Source organism: Delphinapterus leucas, chromosome 2 (genome assembly GCF_059928025.1).
Source record: "Delphinapterus leucas isolate spDelLeu-1000000601 "Yukka" chromosome 2, BTC_Dleu_Yukka2, whole genome shotgun sequence".
Classification (NCBI taxonomy): Eukaryota; Metazoa; Chordata; class Mammalia; order Artiodactyla; family Monodontidae; genus Delphinapterus; species Delphinapterus leucas.
The window spans coordinates 8,269,216-8,291,907 of NC_143130.1; the positions used below are offsets into that span (position 1 = coordinate 8,269,216).

At 48.1% G+C, this 22,692-nt stretch overlaps 1 protein-coding gene and 1 long non-coding RNA gene across 3 annotated transcripts in view; one reads left to right on the forward strand and one right to left on the reverse strand.

Annotated features, from left to right (window-relative positions):
* FRMD4A (FERM domain containing 4A) overlaps nt 1–20,191 on the forward strand; it is a 623,578-nt gene extending 603,387 nt beyond the window's left edge. Inside the window, exons 22-24 of one of the 2 annotated variants that reach the window (XM_089906385.1) lie at nt 1,300–1,396; nt 3,679–3,750; nt 13,985–14,072. In XM_089906385.1, the coding sequence (XP_089762511.1) occupies nt 1,300–1,396; nt 3,679–3,748 (167 nt within the window). In that variant the 3' untranslated portion in view covers nt 3,749–3,750; nt 13,985–14,072. Of the gene's footprint in view, nt 1–1,299; nt 1,397–3,678; nt 3,751–13,984 lie in introns of both variants that reach the window. The other variant, XM_022580547.3, reaches the window with a different exon arrangement.
* Nucleotides 1,800–16,866, reverse strand: LOC149749940 (uncharacterized). The gene is made up of 8 exons (XR_016391870.1): nt 15,853–16,866; nt 15,315–15,407; nt 12,015–12,258; nt 10,962–11,069; nt 9,786–10,826; nt 6,544–7,718; nt 5,365–5,873; nt 1,800–5,187 (listed from the first exon to the last, which is right to left on the reverse strand). It is a non-coding gene; the product is annotated as an uncharacterized LOC149749940 (long non-coding RNA).
* Nucleotides 20,192–22,692: the final 2,501 nt, after the last annotated feature.

The following is a 22,692-nucleotide window of genomic DNA, read 5'->3' on the forward strand; positions in this document are numbered from 1 at the left end:
GTGGGAGAGGATTGTGTGACATAATGAAAAATGATTTTTAAAGTATCAGGATAAAATGAGAGCAGCAAATGGAAGGAAGTCCAAGTCAGGATTTGACTTGTGACTGGAAAGAAGGTTAAGGGCGGGCAGAAATCCAGGGAAGGGAGAGTGATCTTATAGACAGAAAATGGTGGGGGGTGGTGGCGGGTTCCTCTTTGGGGGACTGAAGGAGATTCTTGGGGCCTGGGGAGAACAGGGCGAAAAGGAAAGACCGGCCGGCTGCCTGGGTGTGCCAGCTCACAAGGCTTCTGCGTCCTCTCCCCAGATTCCCAGTGACTCGTTTATTATGTCATTGCCAAATGACAAGTTGCAGAGACAGGAGTAAATATGGTTCACGCAAGCGTGAGAGAACCGTGGACTTCAAGGTCCAAGAACCTTCTCCAGATTCCTCTGTCATCTGTAAAATCAGCCCAGTGAATTATGCTATCAACTTCCTAGGAGAATTTTGAGAATAATGAATGAATATATTATGAATATATTCATTATGAATTATATATTCAATATATTATGAATATAAAGACCATGGTCCCCTGTAACCCTGTTAGGAGAAGCTGAGGTTGGACAGGTCAGGAGTATTTATGTTCTGTTGAAACTGTAGCACTTGTCTAGTAGATCTGCTTTACCTTAAGAGATTCGGTAAATCTTTTGGAGCGTATTTTAGACTAAGCATCCCAATGAAAAAGATTGCATTCCTAAGGAAGCAGAGGGATGCATTTAAGTAGGATTTACTTCCTACTGAGTTTTCCCAACTAAAAAACTCCTGCCCACATCAGTAAGCTCCACGTAGTCAGGTTTGGATGAGCTTTGAAAAGCCCTGCCCCATTTGAAGGGTCCTGACATGGTAAATTCTAAGCCTAAAACGGCAGAGATCACAAGCTCAGAGAACCTTTCTGGAGGTTCTGTTCGTAATAAAGAACAGTTTTAACATTGGGGCCGTATCTGGAAACGCCCTGTGCAGAGAAACAGGTCCTCCCTGCACTAGGCCAGCCCAGGCCCCCCTCCGAGGATAGTGGGGACTGTCGCCATCCCTGCGGCCACTTCCCAGTGGCAAAGCGGGGACCTAGGACCCCAAGCGAGCTTGACTCAGAGTGGAGCTGCACGGCTGGGGGGAGAAAACGTCATTGGCCAAACGTGTGGAGAGGAGAGGGGTGGACGTTTTCCCACGGGACCCTGCCACGGGGCCACAGGCAGCATCTCTGAAAGAAGCTCCTTCACTGCCCCGTGTCTGACCTGTGTCTCTTCTGCGCCACCTACACGCAGCTGCCTTACCTCAAAGCCAGAGAAGCTCAACGCCGTCCAGTGAAGTTGGAGCGACGCCCCCCGGCAGCCCTCACCACATCCTAACCTGGCGGACCGGGTGAGTTCCCCCTTCAGACCTCCGACCCTCCCTTCCTGGTTCGCAGTGATCCTCCGCGTTCTTCGTCAGTTAGAGCATAGCAGGTATAAGATCCTAGTGACAGAGGGTTTATCGGCAGGAGAGTGAGGTACTGGGAAACCGGGAACGATGTACAGCGCTGGGAACTTCTTCCTCTCCGGAGAAGCCCCAGGCACTGCTGTTACCTTCCACCCCCTCCTTTCCGGCGCCGTCCCTTTATTCGGGTGAATTCTCTCTACTCTCCTTCAAAGTTGGTGATGGTCCTGAAAATGTGGAGGGAGCCCAGTGTGCTTCTTTGGCCAGAATTCCAGACAGCACTGGACTTGGGTTGCGATCACCCCAGGCCAGCCAAGGAGGGATTCAGGAACCCACCCACACCCACCCCCGGCCTGAGCCCCAGCCTGCTGCTTGGCAGTGTATCCACTGTCTTGGTGTCAGGATGCTTCTTAACGAAAAAAAAGCAGAAGGCTCAGATTCTGTCTCAGTCCCGGCCAAGCCCTTGTTCAGAACCATCCGGTACCTTGAGACCCTGAAGAGGTGGCCCACAGTAATGATGAAACCAAAACTCGGCTCCTTTTTCAGCTTTAAAGGTAGGCAGAGACCCCATAGCACAGTAAACCTCATGGACACGTAGGATGTTTTCATGTACAGAGGAGTCCGGCAGGTACACGCAACCTGCCTCCTGCTCCCCTCACCATCCCTGCGTCTTCCGTTGCTCCTAAGACGTGGACTCTAAGTGGATGCTCCATTCTATCATTATCCATTGGCTAAAGGAATAAGAGGCCCCTTTATCCAGCTTTACTCAGCTTCTCGTTCGCTGGGGCATCCGTGGGGATGTCTGGGAAAATCTGACAGCTGTCAGTTACATCAGGGGGAAACTACAGGACCCGAACTGGCTCCTCCTTTCAGGCTCTGTTCTTGGCAGACATGTTTTGTTGCTGCAGACTTATCTCTAGCGATTTTAAACCAGGCTTTAATTCAGCCTTAGTATTTGACAGAAGGGGAGCTCGCATTTATTGAGTGATTGCTGTGTACTCAAAGGCTGGAAGCGTCTGCTAACATATCTGAGCTCATATAATCCTCACTGCAATCCTGCAAGGGAAGCGCCCAGATTTTTTTAGTTTTATAGATGAGGCTCAGAGAAAATCAGTGTCTTCCCAATGTCGCACAGCTGGACGGTGCTGGAATTTCAGCCCTGCACTCTGTGGGCCCACGCCGAAGCCTCGTCTTTTTCCACCAAGCCAGTGGCTCTTAAAATGTGGTACCCCAGACCAGCAGCATAAGCATCACCTGGGGTCCTGTTAGAAATGCACTTGTCGGGCCCATCCGTGACCCACTGAATCAGAAACTCGGGGTGGCGCCCGGCAGTCTGTGTGTTAGCAAGCCCTCCAGGGGATTCTGATGCACTTAGGTTTGACGATCCATCACCGACCCACCGCACACTGCCCCTTACTCTCTTGAATTAACAGACCCTGCGGTCCCAACTGCCAGTGTTTTGTGTCCACTCCCACTGCCTGGTCTGTTGGGCAGCAGCTACCCGTCCTTATTACACACTCTTCTAACACTACCTTACGTACCATCCACACCCCAGCTCTAGCTCGTGTGGTCAGGCAGCTGCTGCAGGGCTTAGGGCCCAAGAGTTTCAAGAAGATAGACAGATTCATAAAAAGAATGACAGGTCTTCTGTGTCTATGGTACCTCCACTGGCTAACCCATGTCACCCCGGATAAGGACCTTCAGATTTCAGGCTGTCTTTCTGGCTCCTCCAAATTTTCTGGATCACACCCAGTCTCACCTGATCTAAATACATGACTGTTACTTGACGGACAGCAGGCTTTGGGACTTACGAGCACCCCTCACCTGCCTTTCCCCTGGAGTGGATCTGGGAACACGCCCATGTTTGATCACACACAGCTAGTGAGGATTCGAGACCAATTTGAAACAAAAAGGAATTCTGGTCCTTAAACTCTTTTATCAGATTGAGTTGAATTATCATTAACGAACAATACCTGTTCTCTGTGATGTGATAATAAGAAGTGGGTCAAAAGTGCCAAAGCCTGGCTGCCTTCCTAACAAAACTAAAGAGGTCTGTGACGCCCGCGAGGGGGCTGAAAGCTGCGCACGGCCTGTGTTATGTGTCACTAGCGCTTGGGTGCATAGTCAGCTGGGCTTTCCAGTGCATTAATAAGCTACTCATCGTGTCTGTGTCAGCTCGTCTCTTTAACCTGACCTCTCTTCTCTTCCTTCTGCTTTCCTTTGTTCAGAGAAGCAACAGAAAACTCGCCCATTACGGATGGGTCTGAGTCTCCAACTCACCAAAGTACTGACGAATAGAGGTATCGTAAGGGCATGTTTCGTTCTTACAGCCTTCCCCCTTCACTGTTCATGAGTCTGTGATCTCAGATGTGCTGCATCTGTGTTGCCTTTGGCCGTATGTATCATAATTTCCAGAAGGAAACATCTGAGTGGTGTGGAAGCCGTTATTTTCATGTCTTATTTCTAGATACATGTGGAAGTCGATGTTTATATGTATGTTTTTACATCAGGTGCGTGTGTGTTAGATATCCCCACTGGTACTTCCCAGAAAAGACCACAAAGTATGTTTTAGACTTGTCCCAGGCTCTTTGTACATGCAGATACTTGTAGAAGCTTTTACGGGTACTTTTAGTACTCAACGTTGGTTGAAAAGAACAGCATCATGCAGTTTATATCTCAAGGCGCCAAGGGCAGACTGAGCTTGAGCTCATCCAGAACCACCTGGTCACCCACGATTTCATCCCAGTGTTCTTGAGTGACGGCTGTGCACTCTACCAAGTGCCGTAGGGCCCTGCTTTCCAAACTGTGACCCACCGACGAGCGGCACCCCCATCATCACCCAGGAGCTTGTTAGGAGGTAGACTCCTGGCCATACTGAATTCGAATCTGCATTTTAACAGGATCCCTGGGTAAATCAAACGCACGCTGGAATTTGCAAAGCCCTGCTACAGCGGGCATAAAAACACAAACACCTGGTCTGGTTCCTGTCCTCAGGGGGAGACAAGGTATTGAAATTAAGAGCATTCCAAGGGTTAACTAAAAAGGATACCATTCAGAAGTGGCTAAAAAAAAGAGTGGTAAGGTTATTCAATCAAAAAATGATTCTTGCAGCACTTACGTATTAAATACCCTGAGACTTTAAACAGAATGCTAAAAGGTTTCCAAGGGGAGAGGGATCCCTTCCAAGGCCCAGGGTGCGAGGAGGGGTCTCGAAGGGTGGAGGCCAGTTCAAGGGCGAAAGCAGCACAGATGCAGAAACAAGCAGGGGTGTCTGGGGAACAGCAGAGTGTCATTTTGCTGTAGAGAAAGAGCGAGACTTCAGCCTGAAAAGTAGGGTAGGACAAGATCCTGACCCAAAGTGGGGAGACGTGGAACATTTTTACTGCAAGTGCCCTGAGCTGGCAGATGGGGGATTCGGAAAACAGGGGCTGAGCCTTTGAGAGGAAGATGGTGTTAAAAGAATTCAACTGAGTATATTTGAAAGAGCTTACTGGCTTTATTTCAGTGATTCATGAATCAGGCAGCATCCAGGCCGGCAGATAGAAAGGAGCTGTACAAAACGAAAGACATGCAGGCAGAAAGGAGCGGGAACGAGGAAGTTACACCAGGTGAAAAAGCGGGTTGGTTGTAGCCCAGTCGCTCTCCGTTAGGGGACGGCAGGGGTCCGTCGGGCAGACGTGCTGATCCGGCGAGTCCCGATTTGACTGGTTAAAGATTCCTTTCTGGAGGAGCTGAAACTATAAAGTTAAGTCTCGGTTTGGTGATATGGAACCTAGCCTAAGCGACTTCATTTTGGGTCTGCTGTCTTGTTTTGAACAATTACCCCCTTTCATCAGACTCTGAGCCTAATTAAGAGAAGTGATCAAAATTTAAGGCATTAGCGCTACTCCCAGCTATGGCTTTGGAGTTCTTACCGGGTTTTTTTGCTGAATCTCTGTGTGGTCTTCACAGGTCACGGCACTGGGTTCATGGTCTTTCAGTCGGTCATTCTCTTTGTTCCTTTTCTGATGTTCTGTTCTGAGGGAGATCGTTTGCTTGGTAGCTAGTGGCTGCAAAGCTGCATTTAAAGCTTTTGCGAGAATACAGCACAGTATGGCGACTGCTGTAGTATTATTAATCCCCAAAGAAAGGTCCCGTTGGCTGGTTTGTTCAGTGGTCTCATGTGGCTGAGTCTCACCTTCCCCAGAAGTGTTGACCCAGGTGCAGCAAGCGGTGCTGGTCACAGCACAGACATCGCCTTGTTCAGCTAAAGGATACTCAACCAGAGGCTTCTCTCATTTTCAAGAACAACTCTGGCCAGAGAGTCTAGGGATTTTCATTGGGCAGCCGTTGCTTTACCAGCAGATTCTGGAATCTTCAAGAGGTAAGGAGAGACTCCTGGTCGTGGCCTCATTTGTATCAGCTCCTGGCCGGCGGAGCAGGGCTGCACCAAAGGAAGCAGATTTTGAACCACTGAATGCTTCCCGGTAATTCCTGTTTCCATCTGTGGCTCGGGCCCCAAAAGGTGACAGCCGTGGAGGCCTGTACACCTGAAGGGTCTGTAGACAGCACAGGTGGCTTTATTCTCTTTCCCTTGCCTAGCGTCCCTTTCTTTGTACAGAGCCTGGATGCAGGGTTCCCCGGGGTGTTAACCAGAGACAAGGAAGTAGATCCCCAGGGTTAGGGAGTGGGACACAACAGAAAGGTGGGCTGGCTGTTTGGTCGAGAGAAACGGAGGCATTGGAAATCAGGGAGCAGTCTGTGATGGACAGAACAGTGTAGATTTACCCCCCTTTGCAATGGCCTTAGATAGATAGATAGATATGTGAACCGTGGCATTACCTTTCCAAGCCAGAGCAAAGCAAAAAGGATGGACAGCAAGAATCATAAACACCTTCACAGTGTGAGAATAGGAAGAGGATGGTCAGAGAGGGAAGGAAGAATGGAAAGACAGACACGCTCTTGATCTGACATCTCGGGAGGAAGCAGTCTGTCTATCTCGATGGTGGCTACTTCTCTTGCTAGCTAGTCGGTTTGATTGATTTGAGAGCTCCAAGCTTTTTTGCACGGGACCGGAAGTCAGGTGGAGCCTTCATCAGTTGTGAAATACGTACCCAAGGTTTGGCCCCTTGTGATGTGGCAGCCATGCGGTGGTCAAGAGTTCTTGGTAGGTTCCTTGCCATGAATCTCACTTTTGCAAAAGCGTCAGAGTAAAACAATAACTGTCTGTAAATGACAAAAGAACTTAAAAATGCCCAGTGCTAAAGATCTGATGAGAGTTCATTATAATGGAATTGACAAGGAAATTTGGTTATTTCTGTGATTGACAGACAATATTTTAAGATAACCAGAATTATGACTGATAACATTATACCAAGACATTATAGGAATCTCACACAATTTCTAGAACACTTAATAATTATACTAATAATTAAGTGTTATTAAAATACAAATAACCCAAGAAGATTTATCATCACTTAGTTGGCAACGCTTCCCATGTAACTGAACAATAAACCTAGGCAGTGTAACATCTCTCAGAAGGTAAAAGAGACAAATCCTCTGAAATCTGATTTAGAACATGGGGGCACAAACGTACTACGGTTTACAAGGCATTTGTGTCAGACTGGGCAAGGAGAGTTATGATCGGAGAAAGGTAAAAATAAGGCACTGAGAGACCGGGCTGCAAAAGTTTAACACTGTAGCTGACATCGAAGGGACTTCAGCTGTTGCTTAAGGTGGCACCAAGGATGATAGAAGAAAAATCAGGTTACAGGAAGGACCAGGGAGTCTCCAACCTTACAGACAGATCGGAGTTTTAAATGACAAATACAGAGTCTGAAAGGTTACCTCCCTTGGCAATTGTCTGGAAGACACGGGCAACCCGGAGAGAAAACAGATAAGTGGAGGAGTCTGGTTAACTTCCCCTATCATGATTTCCACAGTAAAGAGAACAGTGGCGGAAATCAAGTTAAGTTACACAGGCCTGGCCTGGCCCGTTGTCTTGGGATAGCTGTCTGTCTATGTCCGAGGTCGTCTGCTTCTGGTGCCGGGAGATCTTACGTGTGAGATCACCGGTGGCTTTGCTGGTTCATTCTGGTCCTGTTACTCCTTTCAGGTGGGCCGGATGCCTTCAAATTTAGCTGTGCAGGAACTGGCGAGCACTACCAGAAAAGATCCTTTCCAAGGAGGGAAGCAGGAGTCCTTTAGTTGGGGTCTTTTCCAGCGGATGTATTCTCCAGGAAGTAGGTCATGAGGGGTGTCAGTGTCAGGCTGTAATAAGCTTTTTAACCTGTAGGAGGAATAAGAGAATAGATGACTAGCCATTTTTTAAATAGGTCCTGTTGGGCAATTTGAGGGTCACAGTATGGAGACTGAAGCAGATGCATGGGTCTGCCAGGTACTGTTTCCTCGGGAGTGAGCTTAGGTTTTTCAAAAGGCAAGGACCTTAGATGCCAAAGGACCAGTGACAGCACCTTGGTCAAAGTCTCAGGAAATTTTCCTAATTGGGTTTTAATGATGTCATTAGTCTTTTCTCCGAGTCCTGAATGCAGCCTGTAGAGCCTAAGAAGGACTCTCCAGGGTTCTCGGATTACCTGGCCAGTAAAATGAGCTCCTCAGTCACTATGCAGAAATGATGGGGGTGCCCCATATAGGGATGACGTTTTGAAGTAATTTCTTTGCTGCAAAAGAGGCAGTTGCTTATCAACAGGAAAAAGCTTCCACCCAGTGAGAAATTTGTTCATGTGTTCTTAACAATTCTGTTTAGATTAGTCATGAAAATTTCTCGAGGCATTAAACAGCTAGCCAACATCTTAAGTTCTCTTCCTTGGTGACAAATTGTGTAACAGATTAACGTGAACTTATTTGACTAATAAACCCAGGTAGAATAAAAGTTGTACATATGCATTATATTTAACATACCTACTTTAATTTAATTAAACCAACAAACTTAAGTTAGCTTTTGTTTACTAAAGATTTTTCCTAGATCATGCGAACTTGAAAAACATTTGGGTTAAGTCTCTGTATTTCAGAGTTTTAGAATACTTAATTTGATAATCGCTTATTTTGCTTTAAGCCAATTAAATACGCTCTTTTGCAAATTAATTTTGGCAATACCCCTCAGAGGTAGAAAAACACTACAAACATACAGTGTACATAGATAAACATACAGACAGATGCAGAGATCGTAAAGCTTTTGTTTTAAAACTTTGGCAGGTACAATAATGCAAAACTTACTAGTTTATAGAAGAACACTTTTATCCAAATCCTGTTTCTGGAAGTTGGAGTAAGGTAGGGTTACCTGCTCAGATGGCTAACGCTTTTCATTACTATTTGTGGAGAAGACACTTAAGGTTTTTCATTCACCTAAGCTCCAAATAGCCTTCCCCACCTTTTTTTCCTTCTGGTGAGAATTACCTGCCTGAAGTTTGTGTTTCTGAGAGCTGGCCTAGGTAAGAATTCTCGGAGGAGACCAGGTAGAACATGCACAACTCAAAGGCACAGGGAAAAAAATGGAACTTCGTCCAGGAAGGACTTTTCTTTCTTAAATCCAGGTATTTTACAATGTCTGTCTGCAAGCCTGTTGAGATGAAGAAGGGATGTCTGGGGATTGACAGAAAGGACAGGTGAGCTTTGAACTGCCTCTAGGGCTGCATCTCTGTGCCTGTAAAGACTAGGTCTGTAAGACGAGGACAGTCGGGGAATTGGGTTGCAACGTGAATGACATCGTAGCCCATCCAACTACATTATCTTCTATTTGCTTCTTTAGATCAGAGAGAAGATCTTCAACTAAGATGGAATTCAAGAGATTCCTACGCTCTAGATTTAGAGCTTTAGAGCTTTGTCTTTGGAATGTTTTTCTTTCCCTCTGGGTACACAGCTTCATTTTGACTTAGGGGACAAAGCCTTTAAAAAGTTCCTAACGGGCTCTGTATATCAGCGTCCAGCAGTTTGGCCAACTTCTGACCATAGAGCTACTTAAACAATCCTTTTAAATATCTTGTCAGGGGAACAAACAGTAAATATTCCTGGCCATATTGAAAGACCCCATGGATGCAAGAGGCATTCCCAATGAGGGTGCAAAGACACCACTCTCCCAAGCTCCAGAGCCACCCCCAAAGATAACCAAAAGAAGGAAAGACTTAGTTCCCCTGAGGGCTGGCACTCATCGATAGGACCTCAGCCACCAATGTAAGGTGCAACTTACATTTCTGTTATATCTGCCCCACCTGACGGTCGCCAAGACAAGTTCTCAGGACACAAAACGAGACAAACAAGAAGGCAACAGCTGTCCCTGGGAGAGAAAAGATCAACCAATGGGTCTGGATTTGGAAAGGAAGGGACATGAACGTTTTACCTTTCTCTCTCAACTGGGCACTGCAAACAGAGATTCAGGAGAGCTGACTCTGGTCAGAATTCTCACCCCTTCCAGCTTCTGCCAGGTTTACCAGGATCCCATCTGCAGGCTCTGGAACAACTGGGGTTTAGAGAGTATAGCTCCACTAATCTACCAGAATTTGGCAAGGTTTTCCATTAATTTTAGTTTCCCCTTGGCTGTTGAGGGGAATAACTGGTAGCAGTTACAGGAGAATCCATGGAGTCCCATCAACCCTGGGAGAGCCCAAATGGGGGTCCTTCTTTGAGGGTAGATATGGGAGTGTTCGTAAGGCCACCAACTTGATGGCTTTTGTTTACAGTCACGCAGTCTCTTCAAAGTGGGGAGACAGTGCAGACGGAGGAGAGTATAATGAGGCAAGGTGGAGAGAGGGGAGAGTAGGAGTTAACATCAGTCTTACAGTCTTTTATTTTGGGTATCTCTTGTATCTTTGTTTTATCATCCTTTTGCAATGAATCTTTCAGTGAAGCTATTTGGGAAGTCTGAAGCCTTCTGGAGGCTTCCTCACGCCAATTAAAATAGGTATCCCATTCCACTTGTTTGATTTGGGAGCCCTTGCTTTCAGGTGCACGTCTGAAGTGAACAATCTTGGCTAACTGGAACATTCCTCATGGTGACCATTGCCATTTTAGTTTGTCTTCAGTAAGATTGGTCCTTGCGCATGCAGACAGACCAAAAAAATTTTTAACACAAAAGTGCTGTGGGTGGTTCCTAAGGCCGGGGTTGGGGGCACCCTTAAAGCATTTAGATGACTGGGATCCCATTTGCAGAGTTTTTCCTAGAATGAAGAAAATATTCTCTATAGCCTAAGGCGTGAGCTTAGGGCTGGGACTTGGGTTTTGTTTGACAGCTTACCTTTCACAGGATACTTCTTTGTCCTGGTGGACGGCCTTTGCCCATGACCAGGGGTCTCATTACATAGAATTTTCCTGCAGGTGGCCAGTGACCTATTGTGAACCTTGCTTGGCTGTGACCACCCTATCCTTACCCGGGAGCCTTGTGCTGTGGAAACAGTTGTCTCTCGTTAGGTGTTTGACCCATGCCCTCCAATTTTTGTTCTAGTTTTGCTCTCAGGAAAACTACACGTTTGAATGTGAACCAAGTGCATTCTAATTCAGAAACCAAAAGGGTACTCACCAGAAGGACAATCTGTCCTTGCCTAAGTCCCGAATCAAGTCGGACAGACCAACCACAAGGAGGGAGCCTGAAGTCAGAAGTCTCCTTCGGATCCCATGGCTGCCACCACTGTTCAAAAAACAAGTTCAAGTTTAAAGATCTTGTTGGCTTCATTCATCAAGTTGCAACCCAGTTCCTTATGGAATTAGAAACTGCCCTTGTCTTACAAACCTAGTCCTTACAAGAACAGAAATGCAGCTCTAGAAGCAATTCAAAGCCTACCTATCCTTTTTTTTTATCAATCCCCAAACATCCCTTCTTCACCTCAAAAGGCTTGCAGACATTGTAAAAGACTGGATTTAGGAAAGTAAAGTCCTTCTTGGAGGAACTCCCATTCTTTTCCTGTGCTTTTGAGTTGTGAATATTCCACCTGGTCTCCTCCAGGAACTCTTACCTAGGCCAGCTCTTAGAAACGCAAACTTCGGAGAGATAATTCTTACCAGAAGAAAAAAAGAAAAGCAAGGCTCTTTGGAGCTTAAGTGTCTTCTCCACACTGAGCACGTAACCTTCATTGAGTCCAGCTTCCAGAAACAGGATTTGGATTCTACTGTTCTTTTACAAAGTAGCGGGTTTTGCATGGTCGCACCGGCCTCGTGGCTGCGGGCAGCACGGAGCTTGCATGCTCTCTCCATCTCTGCCTCTACTTCCTGTTCCTGGCGGTCACATCCTCGGGAGGAAGTGGACAGCCCTGTAGTGTGAAAGCTGCTTGGCCCTGCTCGGGCATTTGCCCATCTCTGACCAGTGACGGGTTAGAGGACTCTAACGGGCCCCCCACCCCGGGCCACTTGGCCACCCTCAGTGAGGGTAGGGCAGACACCCTGGTGGAAAGCACCACCAGGACGACGCAGAGTTAGGGAGGGACTGTCCCCCAATGAACAGCGTATGCCCACCGTGGGGTCCAACCACCTTTTGCCACGAAAAGTCTCTCAATCCCTCAGGCACGATGGCACAGGTCAGTTTTATCAGGGTGGAGAGAGAGTTTGCAGGGTGGGTAGGATGGAATCAGCTACTTACCACCGGAGGACAGTGATAGACGGGCAGGGCCAGTTCCGGAATTAGGGCCTTGATGTTACTTTGCTTCTGAAGCCACCTTTAAGTGTATTAACCCCAGTATATATTTCAGGGGTTCCAGGCACAGGACTCTCTTTAAAGGCCACGGTATGCTCACAGAGGCCTTGGGTTTTCCAGCGTTGATGGGTTTTTTAAAAGCCAGATGAGAAACCTTCACGAAATCCAGAATGCCTTCATCCACTTGTTCCTAGAGAAATCAGCGAATCAAACAGAAAAACGGCGATGATGGCTTATTCTCAGTCATAAACTGGTTCACGAGGTTGTCCTGAAGACGCTCTTGAAACCTGCTTTCCTTTGAGTCTCTTCCTGCCACCCGTCCCCAGCCATAACGGTAGCGCAGGGCATGGGGAGATCAGTGGCAGGGGAGGAAATCATCTTCTGACATTTATGGAAAGTCCTGATGCTGTTTCCAAATAGGTATTTCTACCCCCAAAACGGCGTGTGCTCTGGGGAGGTCAAACTTGAAAACCCAGCTTGAACAAACCCACACCTACTAACTTAGAGGCACAGACCCGTGTCCCTCACAGGAATGCTATTCCAAAAACTGAAGGCTGTGGTTAAAGGCCTACAGGTTTCATCCCTTTAGGAATCAGCGCAAATGAACACTCAGAAGTTACTAGGAGCAGAAGCTCAAAACAAAGGAAGAGCACAGGCGGTAATCCAGGCCCCTCTGCAGCTGTTCCTGCACAGGGCCCCGAGGTCAGCCGTGCCCACGTCAGGGGCTGCGTGCGGCCCGCAGGGCAGGGAGAGGAAGGTAGGACCCCATCTCCTCAGGCCGCATGGCTGATTAACCAGCGTCTGGGCACCTCCTGGGCAAATTCCAGCCCATTCCTAGATTCAGTGAGATAAAGTGTGATCTTTAGCCCTGAAAGAGCTAGTTTAGGATCAGTGGGGAGGGGCCGTTTTCCCTAATAATGATGCCTAGTAATGATCATGGGCATCAGCATATCCACGTGATTGCTTCTTGATATGTAAAGACCACAGCTGACCCTTGAACAACACAGATTGGAGCTGCACAGGTCCACTTATACTCAGGTTTTTCCCAACAAATACAGTCGGCTGGCCCTCCGATCCACCGATGAGGAACCCACCGATACGAAGGGCCAACTGTACTGCACCAGTTTGTATCAGGGACTTGATCATCCTCGGACTTTGGTATCCAGGGGGGGGCTCTTGGACCCAATTCCCTGCAGATACCAAGGGACGACTGTGCCCAACCTGCGTCGTGACGCACAGCTGCAAGTCTGTTTTTAACAAAGTCTTTTCTATACACTTTTCTATATATTTTCAATACGTTTTTTGATAATCACACAACAATACATGTTATTTCAAATAAACAGCAGTAAGACTCCATTCAAAATATCACCTCAGTTTCCCTACAGGGAAACCTGCCATTTCGCATGTGCTTCCAGGACAGAATAAAAATCTGGTGGACGCTACTTACACCTGGGATCTCAGGGAGGACAAAGCAAGCAAGTGTTCTGAGAAAAAAAAGAATCCTGAGGACTCCAGCCGGAGGGGTTCTGGGCCTCGGCTGCATGGGAGAGTCACGTGGGGGGACCTGAAAGCTCCGGACACTCAAGCACAGCCCAGACCAATTAAACCTGCATCTCCACGGTGGGTGTTTTGGGGGTTCCCGGGTGAGTCCCACATGCAGCCGAGCCTGAGGACCACTGCATTAAGTGTTAGCTCCGTTTCCCTCCACACACGTGCAAGGCTTAGGTCCCCTGGGTGTGAATGTTCTCCAGTCTGCGCGCCCCTGCTGCGCGCTCAGCACTGTCGCAGGCCTGGTTCCTTATGAACGGGGAAGACGAGTGATCGTTATCGGCCCCTATGGACACGTACTTCTGAACGCAGACTGCCAAGTGACATTCCCCCCTAACTGTCTCCTCTCGCCCTTGGATTCCCTGCAGGAGCTACAATGATAGCTGTTTCCTGGATCCCTCCCTCTATCCAGAACTAGCTGATGTCCAGTGGTACGGGCAAGAAAAAGCCAAGCCCGGGACCCTCGTGTGAGCCAGCCGGCCTCAATCTGGCCGCCTCGACGCCATTCTGAGATCACCTCACTGCCTCTCATTTGCCTTACCCAGACGCAGTGTCACCTGCACCAGCTTCGGCCCTCAGCACTTTTCTTCTCCTGTCTCCGCGTCCCCCTCACCCTCCAAAAACCTGACTGGGGAGACATTCTGGAAGGTTCCGGTCCCACTGTGTGTCCCCTGGCTCCCTTGCCCAGAGAGCCAGGCACCAATCCTCAATGGCACCTTGGTGGCTCCCCCCTGCCGTGACAGCCCCCTGGCCAGGAACCATCAGGGAAGCTGGCTGGCCTGGACTCCCGTGGACTAGTGGCATTGGTGGAAACCAGGAAAGGGGACTTAAGTACAGGGTGATCCAGAAAGACTGTGAAAGCTGGGGCCCACCTGGAGGCCCCCCAAGCACTCGGTGAAGACGATGCCCCGTGGGAATATTCAGCGGACAGCTGAAGTACTTCCTGGGAGCAGTGACTGTTGCGGGAGCATGAAGAACAGAAACAGAAGCTGGACACGTCAGAGATGCATCCACGGATCACAGTCAGTTATGCTGCCAAAGATTTTAAAAAATTAAAAACTAAAAACACACAAAAAATTAAGAGGGGCCAAGAGGAAGACGTTCTTTCTGCAATGAAATCTCTTTTAAATCCCCAATTGCTACTGCATCCCACACGTGAAAGTCAACCATCTGTAACGTGTGCCCCTCACCCCTCTCCCTTAACATTCCACCTCCCTCTCCATCGAGAGCCTGAAAACCAACCCAATGTGATGGTCACATCGGGGGACCCCTGGCTGCCATTGCTGACCTGGATCTCCATGAGTCTGGACCCCAAGGAGAACAGACCCACGGGGAGTAGCGGAGTGTCCGCTTAGCCCCAGCCTGCATGGGGGGTTCAGCCCAAGACACAAAGCTGCTTTCCTTTGGGGATTTGTAGGAAACGTAAGGTGATGGTTGCCAAAAGTGGTTCTCTCTCATTAAAACAACCAGTAAAAGTGTATCCTGTTTTTTTCTCACAAGGTGTTTCATTTGATTTTTTATGGGAAGCCAAGGGAAAAAAGCACATTGCGATCCATTCAAGTGTTTAACTGTCGTAGCCCATTTTCTGTTTGTTAGCACTTGTGTGACAAAGAGTTCAGATCCGATGGCACCCGGTTACCAACGTGTCACTTCTTGCAAGAACCCAACTATGCCCTTAGGTAGGAAGACTGTACTCACATGTCTACTAGCTGGCAGTAGAAAAAATATATCAGCTCCCAGAGGGCCCATATGCCTACGACACCATCGGCTACCCTGATGTGTCCCGATGGTCTGCAGGTACCAAAAAAGGAAGAGAGAAGAAAGGTGTGTGGGAGCTGCACGTTTACATGTGTTTTGAGCTATGCTTAACACACAACTGGAAAGCCATCAATCTTCAAAGGCCTCAAAAATACTTTTATAATACTAACAAGTGCACACTCGTAGTTGGGTTATTTCAAATGGCACAAACACGGTCTCCACAGAGGTGGGATGCTGTGCTTATTGGCGCAAGTGGCGGGGCGGGGTGGGGGGGGATTTCTTTTCTGACTTGTAATGACTTCCTACTGGAAAGGCAGTGGACAGCCAGAGACAGGAGCTGGGGTGGGGTAGATTTGTGGGCAAGCAGAGTTGAAGTTAGCTTTAGCGTAACAAGAAAAAGCTTTGTTTTTTATGTATATGTAATCCAAGAATAAACAATAGACTCTACCAGACCCGGAGGGTAAGAATGGACACTTACCATTGGTTAAAATGAAATATCAGTAAATACCCACGGTGCTCCCCCTGCTGCAGCTTGAAGAGCACTGTGGGGTTCCTCTGGGGGCTCACAGCAGGCTGGGGCCAGGCTGGACGGTTCAGGGCCGGGGTTCCCTGGCTCTGTGCACGGCTGGGTTGGTGATATCAGCTTGCGGAAGGGATTGATTATTCACAGATCGCTTTAGGGGTAAACCCTGCAGGGTAAATAAAATTGGTTATGATGATATTAAACGATTCTGGGGATTGACACGGGGAGGGGTGTTGCTCTTATTTTGATGGTCAGAGCTACAAACAGCAGCTTTTTCTTTCCCCATTCGGAAACAATCTGTATTGGGCCAGATTCTTTCTCCCAAAAGAAGATGCATGAATAATCAAACTGAACTCTGTCCCAGAGGAAAAGTCAAAAGGGAAATAGATGAGGTGACAAGGTTACATACTGCGGATGATACAACAGGGATAGTAGCTTGAAACCAAGTCGGAAGTCAGTCGGATAAATTTTTAGCCCAGTTGGGTTACAAAGACTGAGAGACGAAAATTCTTTCTAAACACTTGGGTGTGGGATTCGGGGGGCAGAAAGGAAAGGAGGCAGGATAGAGGGGCAGAATTACAGTTCAGGCAAACAGTATGATGGTCTGGTAGTAAAGACGGAGATTGAGTAAAACAGGTTTTACTGTTGAGCTGCGTTCAGTTCCTACAGGATGTACATAAAAGTGCTGGTCCTTTGAGACTGACGTGGTTAATGATCAGTGTGGTGGGAAATGATATAGTTACTGTACACAAGCACTGGCAAGCTCTTTATATACCCCTATTTCTTTAAAGCAAATTAAGATGAAATATGAAACCCCTGGTCTGATATAAAGCCCCTATTGGAGTCTTTGGATACGTATAACAAACTGCCTGTTTAGCCAGAAGGCTGGTGAAAACACCTACGTCAGACTTTGTTGTGAGACAGGTGGGTTTTTTTAATTTGATCATATGCAGGTGAGTGTTGAAGCCGTTCAAATTCCAAGTTGTTTTCATTCGGTATTAGTTTAGTTCTACATATAGCAAACCCCATCCAGGTGCTATCAGATGACCAGTTACTGCTTAATTAACTAGGTGTAAAGTTTTACATATACATTAATGTCAATAGTTTATTACAAGTCGTGTAAAATGGACTCTAGTTTAATAATGGGGAAGAAAGGATTAGGTTGCTCCTGAAACTGATTTGTAGAGCATGTAAAATGACTTTACTGGATTCTGTTCAACTGTAATCAATGACAAAGATGTATGTTGTAGACAAAGTTGCAGAATTAAAAAGAAATCTGCTTTTAATTTATTCTTTTTGTATTAAGAATTTGTATAGTACCTTTACATTTTGCAAAACAGTGTTGTCAACACTTATTAAAGCATTTTCAAAATGAAAAGATCTCAGTTGCCTCTTGGACATTCTGTTTGTTTCTAAGTGATAAACACGCATGCTCCGGGGATCTGTCATTCAGTTGCCTGTGCCCCATCCGGCTCCTTTTTTAAAGTCAGTCTATATAGATGATATTCTCAGTGGCTTACTCCATGACTGACGTAGACAAGCCTGGTTTGTTTAGTAGAGGCTAATTCCCTCTTATTCTAGTTTCCTTTTTTAATTACACATAGATAACATATTCTTAGTTACGTATTTCTCCTACTACAAAAAGGATTTGAGATGAGAGGTCAGCCCTTGTTAGGACGCTATTTTAGTATCTGTATCACTGCTCATGACAAATAGTTACCTGTGTGCAGTATGTGCCAGGCTGGGTACTGTTCCCACAGAACCGTGCCACGTGGAAGAAACACCGAGGGCATCTGGGCTCTGGAGGTCGTTGTCCTTAGTCTCTGTCCCCTGTGGTCCCTGGTTCTGTGTAGGACAAAAAGGGCCAACTGTGGAGACAGGCAGGAAGCTCAGGCTCTTTACTACCACTGCTCTTTACTACCACAGCTCAAAATCCTATCACCCACCCTCTAAATCCTATCACCAAAGCAACAGCCCGCTGGGCCTGCAGGTACAAAAAGCCCACACTGATGGGCAAATTGGAGACTGGCTTACTTTAGTGGAGCTTTTGCTGCAACTACATCCCTGGTCCCCTAACCCACACTGCATCTCTTCACTAGCATGAAACTAGAAATCTGGCAGCCAAGAGCATCCCGGGATGGAAAGCCTTGCTGAAGCATTTGCCACTGGTGTGGGTTTAACTCCTGCCAAAAATGGAAACAAGCCATTGAGAACCTGAAGCACATCTGGAAGCAGGCCCATCAGGACAGCATCTTATACTTCCTAAGCCTGTCCTTGGCAAAGCAGCGAGGGCCTCTGTACCGAGGTGATCAACACTGATTGCAAACAAATAGGATCTTCTGTTAAGCCTTTTCCATGTAAATATGTCGCCGCTCAGGAAAGAAATCTATCTCCTATTAAGCTCTATCACGTGAAAGCAGCTGGCCCACAGGACGCTGGGACATTCCCGTTTCTTTCCCACTCCTTCCTACCTTTCATCACCCATACACACACACACACGCACACACGCGCACTCCCCTTACATTGTGTCAACAAGGCAATTCCAAACAATCATTATTTTGGTTATTAGAGAACACAGTAAATACCTGATTGCCGTAGAAAGCACTAGAAATGGCCAGGCCTCTCCTTCCTTACTCCCAGAATACCAGTTCAAAAAGGCTCAGACATGAAATTCTCTCAAAAAAGAGGAATATCAGAGAACCCCTGATGTGGGCTAGCAAGCAGGCAGGGGCCCACTGTTGAAGCCAGTCATTCACTCCATATTGTGTGACGGGTCCAGGTCCTCAAAACCTTACATTCTCGTGGACTAAACAAACAGGCACACGACCACGACATAAGGGGAAATGAGGTCACCAGCATTAAACAGATAGAAGGAAGAGAGTAAAATGAGCCCCATGGATAAGAGGTCAGCAAGTGTGTAAATGGGATCTCTCACTCATCTCTCATTCAAGGAGCTGCCTGGTCAAAGAGATGGCAGAGAAAAGGTGAAAGGACGTGCAGAGGTATAACCTCTCTGCCTTGCACAAAATCACACCCCCAGCATAGTCAGTACCTGTTCAGGTAACAGCTGAAGGACCTGGGCTGCAATTCAGGAGTATAAACAGTGAGCAGGTTAGCCGATAGGGCCCGTGTGTGTGCAATTGCACCAAGATTTTTTTTTAAATCAGAAAACCCCATTTCTCTGTCCATACATTTTTATCCCCACAGAAGAGTAGGTTCCTTTTGTTTTTCACTCATTCATCCATTTTCTATCAAACCCCCTCCAATCATGCTTCCATTCCTCCCACTCTACCAAAACCACTCTTGTCAAGGATGCCTCCCCACAAGGCCAAATCTGATGGTTAATCCTCTGTTCACGCGCTATGTGACTTACCAGTAGCAATGGGCACAGCTGGTCCCTGTCGCATCCTCCATGGAAACACTCTTGCACTGGAATCCAGGACAGCGTGTCCTCCAGGTTTTCCTCCGTATCAGTCAGGGCTCCTCCCGCCAATCTCCTTGAGGGTTTTCTTCATCTGCCCGAGGCCTGGGTGCCAGAGTGCCCCAGAGCTCAGTTCAAGGCCTCCTCTTTCCACCCACAGTCGCTGCCTGTAGCTCTCATCTTGTCCGTGGTTTTAAGTGTCTTATGCCGAGGACACCTGTGCTTCTCCCTGTACCCTGACCTCAGCTCTAAAGCTGGTACAATGCTCCAGCCCACTCAACAGCTCCACACGTTTGTCTAATGTGCTAACACATCCAGACTGAATCTCTGACGTTCCCTCCAAACCTGCTCCATCAATGACCTTCCTCAGCTGAGTTAGAGGGAACTCCAATCTTCCAGGGCTCAGGCCAAAACCCTCAGAATCAACCATGATGACTTTCTTTCTCATCTCATGGTCAACCACATGTGAAATCCCTGCCCTTAGAAGATATATATTCTCCTGGGAGGAGAAGGAGGGAGAAAATGAAAGCAAATTACATGGCATATTAGAAGATGTGTCATGAGGACAGTATTGGGTAAGCAAGGTCGGTCAGCGGAAGATCTAGCCCATGACAGGAGGAGCAACCCCTTCTCCTCCAAGTAAGGTAAGAACAGGTGGTGAGTGTGGGAAACAGACCTGAAGCTTTGCCTCCATACTCAACCCGGTGTGAGAAAAGACAGGTGAGGCCATCCTCCAGGTGAGACAGGAAAGGAGGGCAGGGTCGGGCTGGAGCAGAGTCACAGGTCAGAACAGCCCCGAGAGGAGAGGAGGTGGAGAACGCCCTCCAGGCATCACTTGGGGCCCAGGTGACACCCGACGCTTGGCGTGTGAACTCCCTCCAGTGGCACCTGCTAGTGGGCGCGGGAGGGGACAGATGGAACGTGCCAGGCCCAGGCTGTGTAGTGCAGTGTGGCCGGAGGGCAACAGGGCAGGAGAGTAGACGGTCCTGGTGATTAAGTGAAGTGGTGACAATGGGATCTAGATGGACTACACAGCAAAGCAAAGCCAAGAAGGTGACGATGAAGTAGCAGAGAGCAGAAGACTGAGTGGACAGAAGGTCTTGAAGAGACTGAGGAAGAGCAGAGTGGGAATGAAGGAGAGAGGGCATGAGGACAGGACTGCACGACCGAACAAGAGGTGAGATACCTGTTTCTCCATCGTCTTAGTTCTCCACGCTTGGGGTGAATCCCAGGATCTAGGAGCAAAGGCCACACGTGCCAGTGGGAAGCCAATCTGAGCTGGGGGTGCCGGGAGAGGACCCGGCCTCATTCCCCCTCACGCAGGAACTGCAAATCCGGCTGCCTGTTCCATCAGGAGGCCAAGACCATGCCAGTTATTTTAACAGAAAGGGTTGAATATCAAGGGATGTTAACAGGATACTGAAGAGGTGACAGAGATGATAACCAAGGGAAGCAGCCAGCACCCTTAGGGATGGGGAACAGAAAAGGGACTTTGAAAACCTAGAAACTGAAGGAGGCACCCCGCGGAGCTGGGAGTCAAACCTCTGAGGCATGGACACCGCGCAGCTGGTACCGGTGCCTCGGGACTTGGCGGGACCTCACGGAGCCGGAATACAAATGTCTGAAAGGGGCACCAGGCTAACGGTGCTGCAATTTTCGAGGCAAAGCTGGTTCTATGAAAGTGTGGCAATCCTGCAGGCCAGGACCACCTCCTCCAAGAATGAACTGACACTGCTGGGCTGTGACCCGCAGCTGGGCCACCACCGTCAGGGACAGGAAGCAAACATCGAGGAACAGGCCCCTTCTTCCCTCCTCGGGGTTCCCATCTCCCATGTGCCCCACCATCGGTAGAACCCAACAGAAAGCCAGTCAGCAAAGGAGAAATGTGGTTTGCAGGGTCTCATCCCGAAGCAGGGTGCGGCAGGTGCCACGGGAGAGGCAAACACAATTTTTTATAATTTTGCAAAAAACACATGTACCCTTTCAGCCCACGTTAGCATAATGTGAGTTACTGTTCTAGAAGGGACCATGGTAATAACAGGTCGAAGCATATCAAGATACTTTCCCCCGGGACTTCCCTGGTGGCGCAGTGGTTAAGAATCCACCTGCCGATGCAGGGGACACGGGTTCCAGCCCTGGTCCGGGAAGATCCCACATGCCGCGGAGCAACTAAGCCCGTGCGCCACAACTACTGAGCCTGCGCTCTAGAGCCCACGAGCCACAACTACTGAGCCCACGTGCACAACTACTGAAGCCCATGTGCCTAGAACCCGTGCTCCGCAACGAAAAGACACCACAATGAGAAGCCCGCACACCACGAGTAGCCCCCGCTCGCCACAACTAGAGAAAGCCCGCGCGCAGCAACGGAGACCCAATGCAGCCAAAAATTAATTAATTTTAAAAAAAAGATACTTTCCCCCCAAATGAAAGCACAATCGTGCATTTTCTCAAACACCTTTCACATCCGTAGAGGTATTCAGGAGTTTATTCCTCTCAGTCATTTCTAAGGCTAATGGAGATTTGGCAGCAACACAAGAGAACAAGAGCTAGATGCCTCTGTCCAACGGAGTGACAAGAACCTCCACCACAGGCCAGACCGCTGTCTGCTCTGAAGCCTGGCTGTCTCTGAACTGCCTTTAACGTCCGTTTGGTTCATGGCTTTTCTGCAGTTGAAATGACCTGGTGCCGATATCCAGAGCTCATTCCCGTGAACACTGTTACACTTACGTGTATCATACATAGTAGGACGTGGACGTGGCAGAGTCAGGTCTTGCTCCCGTTGGGGCAGACGGGACCTCAGGGCACCGGGACACACTTGCTACACGCCTCAATGGTTCTGAAAGCTGAGACATCTGAGTAACGTGTATATTGCTTAGGGACTGAATTCTGCAGAATATATGGAAACACAACTGCAGGAGCTTACCCAATACTGTCCTCACAGAACGTGAGGCCCAGAGGAAGGCAGCTGTGATGGTTAATTTTATGGGTCAACCTGACTGCGAGCCGGGTGCCCAGATGTCTGGTTAAACGTTACTCTGGGTGTATCTGTGAGGGTGTTTGTGGAGGAGATGAACATCTGAATCGGTGGACTAAGATTGCTCTCCAGTGTGGATGGGCCTCATCCAATCTGTCGAGGGCCTGAACAGAACAAGAGGTGGGGTAAGGGAGAAGCTGCTCTCTCTGCCTGACCGTGGAGCTGGAACGCTGGTCCTCTCCCTCCCTCAAAGTGGGACTTCCCATAGGCTCTCCTGGATCTCCAGCCTTTGGATTCAGACTGGAATTTACACCACTGGCTCTCCTGTTTGCAGACAGCAGATCATGGGACTTCTCAGCCTCCATAATCAAAGGAATCAATTCCATATATACAATTTCCT